This window comes from Sapajus apella, unplaced genomic scaffold, assembly GCF_009761245.1.
Source record: "Sapajus apella isolate SASKATOON/1434 unplaced genomic scaffold, GSC_monkey_1.0 scaffold6, whole genome shotgun sequence".
Taxonomy (NCBI): domain Eukaryota; kingdom Metazoa; phylum Chordata; class Mammalia; order Primates; family Cebidae; genus Sapajus; species Sapajus apella.
Genome location: NW_022436946.1, coordinates 40,018,447 through 40,031,727, shown reverse-complemented (window position 1 = coordinate 40,031,727; position 13,281 = coordinate 40,018,447). Strand labels below are relative to the sequence as shown.

General features: G+C 39.9%; 2 protein-coding genes across 10 annotated transcripts in view; one reads left to right on the top strand and one right to left on the bottom strand.

Moving 5' to 3' along the window:
• The window catches only part of AK9 (adenylate kinase 9), a 190,039-nt gene extending 185,669 nt beyond the window's left edge, over positions 1 to 4,370 (bottom strand). Inside the window, exon 1 of one of the 4 annotated variants that reach the window (XM_032275055.1) lies at positions 4,274 to 4,370. The gene's annotated coding sequence lies outside the window, so the exon portion shown is untranslated. The other 3 variants (XM_032275052.1, XM_032275054.1, XM_032275053.1) reach the window with 3 other exon arrangements.
• The window catches only part of FIG4 (FIG4 phosphoinositide 5-phosphatase), a 134,135-nt gene continuing 125,201 nt past the window's right edge, over positions 4,348 to 13,281 (top strand). For 5 of the 6 annotated variants that reach the window (XR_004267896.1, XM_032275056.1, XM_032275057.1 and 2 more), the window contains exon 1: positions 4,348 to 4,628. Coding sequence is in view for 4 of the 6 variants with exons in the window: in XM_032275056.1 (XP_032130947.1) it covers positions 4,563 to 4,628 (66 nt within the window). In the remaining 2 variants the exon portion in view is untranslated. Of the gene's footprint in view, positions 4,629 to 6,490; positions 6,644 to 13,281 lie in introns of all 6 variants that reach the window. The other variant, XM_032275060.1, reaches the window with a different exon arrangement.

Below are 13,281 nucleotides of genomic sequence, written 5' to 3'. Positions count from 1 at the left end.
TAGAGAATGAATGCCTGATAGAGAATGAATGGTCATGGGATATCAAGTGACTATGCAACTGGAAGTGCCCACTATGAATTGGTTATGTCAGGCAGATCAAGTCCTAAAGTCAGGCAGGCACAGCAGCAACTCATTAAATGATAAAAATGGAACACTGGGATCGGCTCAAACAGGTCTTCAGGGCACAAATAAATTTCATAAATAAGCAGCCCAGACACCCATGTCACCTGTCTCATGCACCAATGTCTCTTTTAGCTTACACCTCATGTGGAATTCCCTAAGAACAGCTGACAGAATATGAAAACAAAATTCATGGATGAATCACAATATATTGGTACAAGCTACAATTAAAATGCTTCCAGACTTTAGTTCCTCTCACAAGTAGCCCTGAAATATGGTGATTAGGGGAAATCCTCCTGGCAGGCAGAGCTTTAAGCAGTATTCCTAGGCCCTCAGTTTGGAAAAGAATGCTAAATGGCTTCATCAAGGGCCTAGAAAGTACAAGATCACAAGGTAAGAGAAAGAGTTCTGGGGAAGAAGCATGTGATTGGGCCTATGAGGGTTGTGTTGCAAATATACCCTAATCTCACCTCTATTGAGTCATACCCTTACATAATCCCCTTCCCTTGAATGGGAGTGGGTTCTGTAACTTGCTTCTAAATACAGCAAAGGTGATAAAATGTCTGTCTCATGAGTATGTTACATTATATAAGACCCCATCTTAGGGAACTAGAGGGAAACTTCCTGTTGGCTTGGAAGTAAGCTGTCAGGTTGTGAGAGGACCACATGATGAGGAATAGTGGGTGGCATCCAGGAGTTGAGAGCAGTCCCTGCCAACAGCCATTAAGAAAACAGGGACCTCAGTCCTACAACCACAAAATGATGATGGTTGCCAAACATATGAATGAGATTGGGGGTGGATTCTTCCCTGGTCAAGTCTCCAGATGGAGGCACAGCTCAGCCAACAACAGACTGCTGCCTTGGGAAACCCTGAGCAGATGACCCAACCAAGTGATGCCAGGGCACCTGGCCATGGAAACTCTGTGATCACATATGTGTGTTGTTTTAAGCTGCTAAATTTGTGGTAATTTGCTATGCAGCATAGAAAACTAATATAAGTAGATGTAAAATACGTAGACATTTGTATCTCAGAAAGCATCCACTTCAGAAGAGGTACCGGAAAACCAGGTGGACAGGATAATTTAACCAGTAGACACCAGCCAGTCTTTGCTTCTGGTCACCTCAATGGTTGTATAATGGGTTTGTAAACAAAGTCAGCATGGTGACAGGGATGAAGGTGATGAAGGATAGGCATGGGCTCATAACAGGGCCCCCTTTCACCAGGCTGGTTGAGCTACTATTGCTGCTGAATGTTCTACCTGTTCATGGAAGAGACCTGTTCATATTCAGCCCTCAACATGGTACAACCCCTTTAGGAGACAAAACATTCATTCAGTGACAATTTGATTACACAGGACCCCTTCACCTTTGAAGGAACACCTGACATGTGCTCCTAATATGGGCTTGTCTTTCCTACCTGCAGTGCCTTGGCCAGCACCACTACCTAAAGGTTTAGAGTATGTCTCATTTACCTTTATGAGATCTCTGATCTGCCTTGGATCAGAGGACCTTTTTATATACCACCTCACCTAGAAGCTGCTGGTTTGACAGAATGTTGGAATGGCCTCTTAAAGACACAGCTAAGGCACTAGCTTGGGACTGAGACAATGTACTTCAAGATGAGGAATATGCTTTGAATCAAGGGCTGGAAGTAGGAGTGGCCCCTCTCACCAATACTCTTTGTAATTGATGGGAAACTTGCACCTCACTTCTGGACAAGAGGTCCTGGGTCTGGTGGATGGGAGAGACGGTTCTATCAGGGCACCCAGTAAAGTTTTCATTAAATCTTAAGACAACTGCTGCCACCTTGTCATTTTTGACTCCATAAGCCCATAAGGAGTCTTTGCACTGGCAGATGGAGATAGGGTTGATGCTATGTAACTGGGTGAGATTGGGGGTGTTCAGGGTGGTATGGCCATAAACTGCTACCTAATTGGGATAGGGGATGCATTTCTTGAACTCAAGGGATTCTCTGAGACACCTTTTAATGTTTTCATGTCCAGTGAATGGGTAATTGCAGCAACCAAAACCTGACAATGACACAGTAACCAAGGGCTTACACTCCTCAGGAATGAAAGCTCATTATCCTACTGGGCAAACAGGCCAGCAGAAGTGCTGGCCAAGAGTAAGGAAAATCTAGAATGATGGTAGAGGACGGAGGTGATCAATTACAGACCTCAGATTTATTGCAGTAGTGGATTCTGCAGCTTGTCCCATTAATCTTTTATTTTTGTAAGTCCCTTTAAAAATTAAGACTAGCCACTACCTTAAAGAATCAGGGTGGGATGGTGTGAACTTGATGTGGGGAAAGAGTGGATGTGAGTGCTGAAAAGGGTGGAATGTAGCAGCTGCTATTAGTGCCTTCCCCATATCGACTTGACATATACCTTTTCTATGCATGACCAGCCCAACTTCCAAAACGTCAGCACAAGCGACTTTTTGCCTAAGGGCTCTCTCCAGCTGCCAGAACCTACTCTCCCTAAACATAGGGTAGACTGGAAGTTCTAGGGAATCAATGTTCTGTCATACCAGGCTTCATCCAATAACTGATGGGAGTTAGCACATAAATACTCCAGCTTCCTTGCCCCTTAAGAGGGGATAACTGAGACATGCCTCCCAGTATTCCCTAGTGAATTCAGCCTACAAAGAAACTTCTTTGGTAATATTCCCTTTATCAGTTTTCTTCTCCTCCCTGCTGCTGTTTTCTGGGATTACGTCCCATATAAACAACTTGCCCTTAAAGTTTTGTCTTAAGATTTGCTTCCCGGTGAAAGAAACTAAGACAAAGTCAAAATTTAAGTGCTAAACCATAATAATCGAATACTAGAATCCTACAGGTATTTTAAGAGTTGCTACCCTAAATAAAAACATTGTGCAGATATTTAACCAATATTCAGAAAAGTTGGTTTCATTATGAAATAGAACACAGCTAATTATTTTTTCCCAGTTAAAATGTCCAAGTCAATGCAAAATGCCAGAAAGGACACCGTCATCTTTCTAGTTCTTAATAAAAGGAGTACCAAGCTATACGGGGAAAGCACACAAAACCATAGAATTAAGTATATCTTTAAAAGTTTTGTGATTTCTCAAATTTTAACTTACAATATGATCTTTGGTATACATGTTATCTGTGTATGCTATAATTCTTTAATTTTTAAAAAGTTTTTTTAAACTTAGCAGTTGAGAAGCCCTCTAGCGTAGATTCTGAGGTTTAGAGGTGTCACGTCTCCTGGGAAATCTAGCATTGCCGCCTAAGTTAGGATAGCTACCTCTCCCCTACATCTTATACTCTTGCAGTAGGTGTTCAGTAAATATTTGTGGAATAAATACTTCCGTGGTTGAAAGAAGATATGGTTTTAAAAAGTGGATTTACAAAGAGACCGCTTTGCAAGAAAAGGAGCTGGTCTAGGGTTCCTGCAGGAGGCGGAGTTGAGTGCAACAAATACCAAGATGCCTCCAGGGCGGACCACCACACCGCGGGCCACGAGAAGGCTCCTTACCTGGCCGAAGCGGACACTCTGCGGGACAGCAGCCGCCTCTAAGGGGCTCCGCGGTGCTGTTGGGCGGTTGCCGGGGAGACTGTTGGGCCGCCGCGCACCGGCAACTTGGAGGGCGGGGCCTCGGAAGGCGGGGCTGTAGTTCATTGCATTTCTTTTTTAATTCGAAATAGTCACTTTTGTACCTAATTTAGTATTCATAATTAAAATACGCTCATTTTCACAAATATGGAAGAGAGGGTACACACATGCCCATTTATGTCGCACACATGATATGAAGAAGCCTCCTTTCAGGCGCGGCTCCAACACACCGCGCTCGAGTCTGTCAAGAACTTCAAGTGGCTAGCCTCAGGCACAAACCTGTGGCAAAGCCACACTTTCCAGCTTTAGGTGGTTTTAAAACAATTCCTTGGGCCACACAGCATCGGTACAACATAGATTAGAAGTGAGGGGAAAACTGATACTTAGTGAAGGACTGTCAGAGGGCCGGCTTCCAGGAAAATGAGCAGCAGTAGGCGTGGAAAACACAGACCAACGTGAGAAAGGATCTATCCTGCAACTGGTAGAACCCTTTTGAAAAGAAGCTACCCAATCCAAAGAGAGGGAGGATTAATCTGTCGACATTTTCTCCGCCCACGTTTTCCTCCTGTCCTTACCAAAGATGGCGCCCTTCGCTTCCTCTCTCGACAGCACTCAGGTCCTGGAAGCCTCTACCCGACCAGTCTATGGTACGTCCTCCAGCCCCGCTCCCGCCGTGAGGGGCGGGGCTTGCCTGGAGGCGGGGCGCCGGGATCCGGAAACAGCAGATCTTCTGTAGCTTTACCATCCAGGCGGTGTTGTTCCTGGCTGGACTTCATGTCCAGGGTCTGAGGCGTTTTCTCGCCTAGTCTCCTGGGGCGGTCCGGCGGCTGGTGCCCTGTTGTGGGGCCCTCATTTGCCAACGCCATGCCCACGGCCGCCGCCCCCATCATCAGCTCGGTCCAGAAGCTGGTTCTCTACGAGACCAGAGCTGTGAGTACCCCTCGCGGCGGGGCGCGGGCGGGAGGATGGATACCTGCTGGAGAGTGCGGGGCCAAAGGGCCGAGGCTGTACCCTGCCTCCTCCTCCGTCCTCTCCAGTTCCCAGATCCCTGTCAAACACAGCCTTGGGGTAAGTTAGCTGTCTTGGGCTGTGTCTGGGTGCTTTTGCCCTATTTTGGTGGCCTGGACATTCCACTTAACCAGCCATGGCTGGAACACGCTGGAAACAGGTTCTTATGGTACCTCCGGAACTGTTTATGAGGTTCTCTGTGCAAGTTGCTGGATTATTTTCAGCTTTCAGAAAGTCTATTAAAGTTCTAGAGTTCACAAGCTACAGTACAGGCAGGGATATGAAAAAAAATTTGACCCATGACTTGTAACTTATTTTTTCCTATTCCATCATATACCATCACTGCGATTGATGTGAATCATGTACACTTTTATTGCTGAATTTTTGGGTTCTCTTTTTTTCTTATTTGAAAGGAAAGAAACATTTATTTTGTTCAGAGACACATAATTTGTTTGGATAGCATCTTGCTTTGCCCTTGACTTTTTTCAACATAACATTTACTTTTAAATTTTTATTACTTTGAATGGCCAGGTAAATAGTGAATAAGCAGATCAGTTTGTATGTATTTCGATTGTGTTCCTCAATTAAGGGGGAATGGTGTTTATAGAACTTCATACTTGGTCCTTTCTGTGGCTGGAAAGCAAAGTTGGTGCAGTATAGCTCTTCTAAATTGGAGTGCCACAGTGATAGTAGGTACTGTATTTGATATTACCCATTTCCTGCTAACAAAGTTGCATATGCCAGATATTTGCACAGTGCTCTTCACTGTGTTATACAGTGTCTTATAAACTGTTTCTCTGAAACTTGGGTTGTCTCCATTAGAGGAGTATGAGAAGGCATTTAACAGTTTCTCAGTTATAGCATAGTCCTAATAGCACGTCTCCCTCAGGTTTTCATGAGTTAAGAATTGTTGACCTTAATATTAATTTTGCTGACAACTTTGATTAGCTCTAGATCAGAAGATGAAATTACCAAATATACTGTATTTGCAAGTATTTTCAGTTCTCTAATGAGAGCCATAAAGAAGTATCATTTGACATTGAAATGAAACCTATTTTCTGTAAAATGTGCTGCTAAATGTCCCTAGTTAGAAACATAAATAACTTTTTTTCCCCTTTGAGACAGAGTCTCTTGCTCTGTCACTTAGGCTGGAGTGCAGTGGTGCTATCTCGGCTCACTGCAATCTTTGCTTCCTAGGTTCAAGCAGTTCTGCCACCCCAGCCTCCTAAGTAGCTAGAATTACAGGCATGTGCCACCATGACCAGCTAATTCTTGTGTTTTTAGTAGAAGACAGGGTTTCTGTATGTTGGCCAGGTTGGTTTCAAATTCCTGGCTTCGGCCTCCCAAAGTGTTGGGATTATAGGCATGAGCCACCACATCTGGCCATAAATAAAACACAAATTTCAGCCTGTCAATAAGCTGATCATTCGTGAGGACTGGTGAGATATTAGAGTTCAAAATGCACAATTTATATTATAGGGCTCTTCTGCTCAGAAATCTTTAGTGGTCCCAGTTCTGAGGAGAGTAAACTCTGAATCCTTTAATTTGGCATTCAAAGCTGTGTAGTATTTGTCTTCAACTTGTCTGTCTAGTTTTACATCTAATTTAATATTAATTCACGAATCATTTATTGAGTATCAACCATGTGCCTTCATATGCCTTATTCTGCAGTAAAAGTATATTGCTTTCAGCTCCTTATATCTACCTGGTGTTTTTCTGCTGTTCTCTATTCTCATAATGCCACACCCCTTCTTTTCCTGTCAAAACCTCACTGATCCTCACAGCACATATCTGGTCATGCAAACAGTGGACTCTCAATAGATGTGGATTAAGGAGGTCTAACACAAAGAGACAGATGTGTGTTCTAGAATTCAGCTGTGAACCCTTTCAACCACCTAAGTAATGGAAACTAACTCTGACCAGCTTAGAAACAAAAGGTAAATTTATCAGAGGGATGCTGGGGGAACCAATGCATGGAATCATTGGCAGATCCTAACTCCAGCTTCTGGAAAAGCAGGAAACAGATAGCAGGTTTGAGAATCCCCTCAGAGTGCTGCAAAAACAGCATAAGTGCTGGGATAAAGAATCTGATTGACTCAGCTGTGATTGGGCATCTTCCCCTGAATGGACAAATCATTCATGGCCAGGGAGGGTCTGGCAGGAATGACTTAGCTGTGGAATCTTCCTCTTTGTTTCAGCAAATGGCTGGGGCTGGGCAATCACCCTTGGAAATGTCTGCTGCATTAAATCACTGAGTCTCAGTTTTTTTGTTAGTTAAGTAATTTTTTTTTTTTTTTTTTTACTTAAAGATATAAGCAGAAAGGTTTTTTTGTTTTATTTTAGTAATAAGCTGAAAGTATAAATAATAAGCAAAAGGGCATAAAATTACCGGTAACTAAATAAATGCTAGGAATTAAGAAACAGAGCAGGTTGTAATAATGAGCATAATAACTCAAAATATTCTACATATATTTTATTGTTTAATCCTCATAAGACCTCTAAGAGACCATGCTGTTGTTACTACTACTACTGTTGCTACTGTATATATTATTTGGCAAAGAAAAAATGAGGCAAAGATAATTTAAGGCACTGTTACAGGGTTAGTGTTCCAATTATGGAACACTAGGTATAAAGTGTGGTGCAGATGCTAAGAATGTATATTGGGGAAAGTACAATCTCTTCATAAATGGTGTTGAGAACGCTGGATATCCATGTGCAGAAGAATGAAATAAGACCCTTCTCTCTTGCCATATCCACAGATCAACTTAAAAGGGATTAAAGGCTTAAGTGTGAAACCCAAAATTGTAAAACATCTAGAAAAAAACAGGGGAAATGCTTCAGGATATTGGTCCCTTCTTGGATGAAGAGTTTGCAAATATTTTCTCCATTCTACAGGTTGCCTCCTCACTCTGTTGATTGTTTCTTTTGCTGTGCAGAAGCTTTTCAGCTTGATATAGTCCCAATTGTCTCTTTTTGCTTTTGTTTCTTGTGCTTTTAAAATCTTACTCATAAAGTGTGAGAATTTAACCATGTTGATGCAGTCTTTTTTACATTGTTAACGAAAGAAAAATGAGTGCCCTTTAAAGATTTTTTTGTAAGATGAGGAAACAAAAAGAAATCAAAAGGAGCCAAATTGGAGCTGTACAGCAGATGCCTAATTATTTTCCATTGAAACTCTTGAAAAATTCCCATGTTTGATGAGAGGAATGAGCAGGAGCATTGTTGTGGTGGAGAAGGACTCTCTGGTGGAGTTTCCTGTGTATTTTTCTGCTAAAGTGTTGGCTGACTTTCTCAAAACACTCCTATAATAAGCAGATATTGTTCTTCAGCTTTCCAGAAAGTCAACAAGCAAAATGCCACAAGTATACCAAAAAAAAAAAACCTGTTGCCATGATCTTTTCCTCTTGGCCCGTCTGCTTTGCTTTAACTGGACCAGTGCCACCTGTTGATAGCCATTGCTTGGACTGTGCTTTGACTTTAGGATCTTACTGGTAAAGCCATGTTTAATACAGTTCTTTAAAGAAATGCTTCAGGATCTTGATCTTACTTGTTTAAAATTTCTATTGAAAGCTCTGCTCTTGTCTGCAGCTGATCTGGATGAAATAGCATTGGCAGCCGTCAAGTGGAAAGTTTGCTCAACTTTAAATTTTTTTTTTTTTTTAATTATTCAACTTTAAATTTTCAGGCAGAATTGTTTAATCTACCAGTTGAGATGTCTATGGTGTTGGCTCTTATTTCTGCTGTTAATCATCTGTCCTCTTTAATCAGGTAACAAACAAGATGAATTTTCTTCCTGAAAAATTGACATGGATGGTCTGCTGCTGTGGGCTTTGTTTTCAACATCGTCTCATCCCTTCTTAAAACAAGTTATTCGTTTATAAACTGCATATTTCTTTGGGACATTGTCCCCATAAACTTTTAATAAGCATCAATGATTTCACCATTCTTCTACCAAAGTTTTACCATAGCTTTGATGTTTGTCTTGTTTCAATTTTAGCAGAATTCATGTTGCTCTGACAGGGCTCTTTTCAAACTGATGTCTTATCCTTCCTAGAACTTCAAACTAGCTCCTGTTCAGACATGTTATAGCAAGTTGGTATCAATTTATTTTGGTGGAAAAAAATTTTGAAAGCCATAACTTTTTTATAATATGCATTTTCGATGAACTTTATGAAGTCCCTTCTTATATTCAAAAGAAAGGAAATCAATATGTCAAAGAGATACCAGCACTTCTGTGTTTATTGCAGCACTATTCGCAATAGCTAAGATATGGAATCAGCCTAAGTGTCCATCAGCAGATGAATGGATTAAAAAATGTGGTATATATACACACAGTGGAATACTATTCAGCCATAAACAGAATGAAGTTCTGTCATTCACAGCAATATGGATAAGTCTGGAGGACGTTATATTATGTGAAATAAGGCAGGCACAGAAAGATAAATGTTTTCACTCACATGTGGGACCTAAAAAATATGTTGAGCTCATAGAAATAGAGAGTAGAATTGTGGTTATTCGAGGGTGGGACAGGTAGGAAAGAGGGAATGATAGGGAGGGAGGGTTAACAGATATAAAATAACAGCTACGTGGGAGGAATAAGTTCTAGTGTTTTATAGCACTGTAGGCTGACTATAGAAAAATAATTTATCATACATTTTCACATAGCTAGAAGAAAGGATTTTTAGTGTTCCCAACACAAAGAAATGATAAATGTTTGAGATGATAGATATGCTAATTATCTTGATTTGATCATTACATAGTGTATGCATGTATTGAAATATCGATTTATATTTCATAAATATGTACAATTATTACATGTCACCTAAAAATTAAAGGGAAAAAAAGTATGATTCAGTAGATCAGGAAATTGGGAGTGACTTTGCTGAGTGATTTTGACTCAGGGTCTCATGAAATTGCAGTCAAGATTCAACTGGGTTGTAGTCATCTGAAGGCTTGAAACAACTGGCAGATTTACTTCCAAGATGGCTAACTCACATGCCTGGCAAGTTGAGCTGATTGTTGAAAGGGGCTTTGCCTTTTTGCCCTATGAACATTTCCACAGAACTTCTTGAGTGCCTGTCCTTACAGTGTGGTAGGCTGCTTCATCCAGAGAGAGTTACGCAAGAGAAACAGGGAGGAAACTGTAACATCTTTAGTGACTTAGCCTCAGAAGTCACCCTCTATCATTTCTACAATATTCTTACACAGGTTAGCCCCTGTTCAGTGTGAGAGGACCATACAAAGGGCATGAATACCAAGAGACAACAATCATTAAGAGTTCTTGGAGGCTGCAGAGATTAAAGTTCACTTTTTTCTGTACCTTAATTGTCTCATATCATTTGTTAAAATGACTATCCTTTATGGAATTTCTTTGACATCCTTTGTGAAAAAATTTAATTGAATAAATGCGGATCTTTTCTTAAACTCTTCCCATTGATAAATTTGTTTTTTTTTTAATGTCATTACCAACTTTTCTTGATGGTTGTAGTTTTATAGTAAGTCTTAAAATCAGGAAGTTTTCCAACTTAATTCTTTTGCCAAGTTATTATGGCTGTTCTAGAATCTTTGTGTTTCCATATGAATTTTTACAATAGGCTTGTCAACTTCGAATAAAAAGTCTGTTGTGATTGTGATTTGGATTTCATGGAATCTGGGACAATTCAAATTGCATAATCTAGAAATAGGAACACTTTTTGCTTCCCCATCTTGATGTCTTTATTTCTTTTTCTTGACCTATGGCCCTGGCCAGGACCTCTAATACAAAGTTGAATAGAAGTAACCAGAATAGACATTCTTGTCTTGTTTTCTATCTTAGAGGGAAAATATTCAGTCTTTCACTATTAAGTATGATGTTAGCTATTGGTTAGATACCTGTTTTCAGATTGAGGAATATTTTTTGCTTTGGTCTGGTGAGACTTTGTAAAAAAAAATCATGAATAGATGTTGAATTTTGTCAAATATTTTTTCCACATCTGCACATGACATTTTCTTTATTTGCATATTGTGGTCAATTATATTAATACATTGTCAAATGTTAAACCTTGGATTTTAGAGGTATATCCTACTTGATCATGCTTTATTACTGTTTTTATATATTGCTAGACTCTATATGCTAATATTCTATTAAGGATTTTTGCTTTTATTAATATATTCAGGATATTAGTCTATCATTTTCTTAATATCTTTGTCTGATTTTGATATCAGGATAACCCCAGCTTTATAAAATGAGTTAAGAAGTGTTTATTTTCTGAAAGTGATTATATGATTGGCATTGTTTCTTATTTGAGTGTTTTCTAGGATTCACTAATGAAAGATTTGTGGATAGAGTTGCTTTGTGGGGCGAATTTTTATAACTATATTAATCATTTTCCATAACAGATATATAGGGCTATATAGATTTTCAGTGGACTTAGAATCAGTTTTGATAAATTACGTTTTTCCAGAAATTTGTTCACTTTATCGTAGTTGTTGAATTTATTGACGTTAAGTTACCCATAAAACATTCCCTTATAATCCTTTTTATGTCTACAGGATTTGTAGTAAAATTCTCGCTTTTATTTCTTTTTTTTTTTTTTTTTTTTTTTTTTGAGACGGAGTTTCGCTCTTGTTACCCAGGCTGGAGTGCAATGGCACGATCTCGGCTCACCGCAACCTCCGCCTCCTGGGTTCAGGCAATTCTCCTGCCTCAGCCTCCTGAGTAGCTGGGATTACAGGCACGTGCTACCATGCCCAGCTAATTTTTTGTATTTTTAGTAGAGACGGGGTTTCACCATGTTGACCAGGATGGTCTAGATCTCTTGACCTCGTGATCCACCCGCCTCGGCCTCCCAAAGTGCTGGGATTACAGGCTTGAGCCACCGCGCCCGGCCTCTCGCTTTTATTTCTGACATTGGTGTTTTGTGTTTGCTTTTATTTTCCCTTGATTTATCTTACTGGGGATTTGAAAGTATAAACTTTTGACTTAGTTAATTTTTCTCTATTGTGTATTTTCTGCTTAATTAATTTCTGCTCTTAGGCTTTTTTCCCCCCATAAGCATTTTTTTTTTTTTTTTTTTGAGACAGAGTCTTGCTCTGTCACCCAGGCTGGAGTGCAGTGGCTTGATCTTGGCTCATTGCAGCCTCTGCCTCCTGGGTTCAAGTGCTTCTCCTGCCTTAGCCTCCTGAGTAGCTGGGACTACAGGTGCATGCCACCACACCTGGCTAATTTTTTGTATTTTTGGTAGAGACAGATTTCACTATGTTGGCCAGGCTGGTCTCGAACTCCTGACCTCAAGTGATTCACCTGCCTCACCCTCCCAAAGTGCTGGGATTACACACATGAGCCACTGTGCCTGGCCTCTCATATGCATTTTGGCTTAATCAGTGTCTTGTTCTATTCAGGCTGCTATAACAAAATCCCATCAATTAGGTGACTTATAAACAATGAACATTTGATTCTCACAGTTTGGAGGCTGGTGATTAAGGCACTGGCAGATTCAGTGTCTGGTGAGGACCTGCTGTGTTCTCACATGATAGAAGGAGCAAATAAGGCTTCTTTGGACCTCTTTCATAAGTGCACTATACCCATTCAAGAGGGCTCTGCTCTCATGACTGAATCACTTTCAAAAGCCCCACTTCTAAATACTATTGCATTAAGGATTAGGTTTCAACATATGAATTTTGAATGTTTGGGAGGACACAAACATTTAGACCATAGCAATCAGTTCATCCTTCTCTAGTTTCATAAGATAATTAGACCATTGACTTAATTTTTTTCTTTTCTAGTATAAAGCATTTAAAAGTATCAATGTAAATTTTAAAGTAGTCAAAAGACTGATGACAGATGGTGAAAGTCTTAGTAGCATGAACAGCAGATAAAGCAGTATATCCTTACATGCAAAAGTATCTTATAAAATCAGTCTGAAAAATAAAACACCCAGTAAATATGAAAAGATATTCAATTAGCAAATAATTAAAGCAACAAAATGAAAATAGATTCCTTTTTTCTCCTGTTAGAATGGCAAAGATTTTCTGGGAAGTATTTGAAGGAAATGGGCATTTTTGTTTTGGTTGGTCGGGGTGTATTACAGGTTGAGTATCCCTAATCTGAAAATCTGAAATCTGAAATGCTCCAAAATCCAAAATTTTTTGAGTGCCAACATGACACCACAAGTGGTAATGCCAACAACTATGGATGGTCCACATGGGTGGCTGAGCTAGTGATATCTTTGCTTTCTGGTGGTTCAGTGTACACAAACTTTGTTTTATGCACAAAATTATGTAAGACATTGTATAAAACTACCTTTAGGCTATGTCTATAAGGTATATATAAAACATAAATGAATATTATGTTTAGATTGGATCCCATCCCCAAGATAGCTCATTATGCATAATTTCAAAATCTAAGAAAATCCAAAATCTGATTCACTTCTGGTCCCAAATATTTCAGATAAGGTACACTCTACCTTAAAGTGATTATGAAGGAATTAGGAGACACATTAAGGAGCAAAAGAAACAGTGGAAAAGATGGCTGTCTCTTGTCCTGAGCCTTCATTTAGAAGGATAATTGGGTAGACTTGCTCTGGAGGTGAAGTTC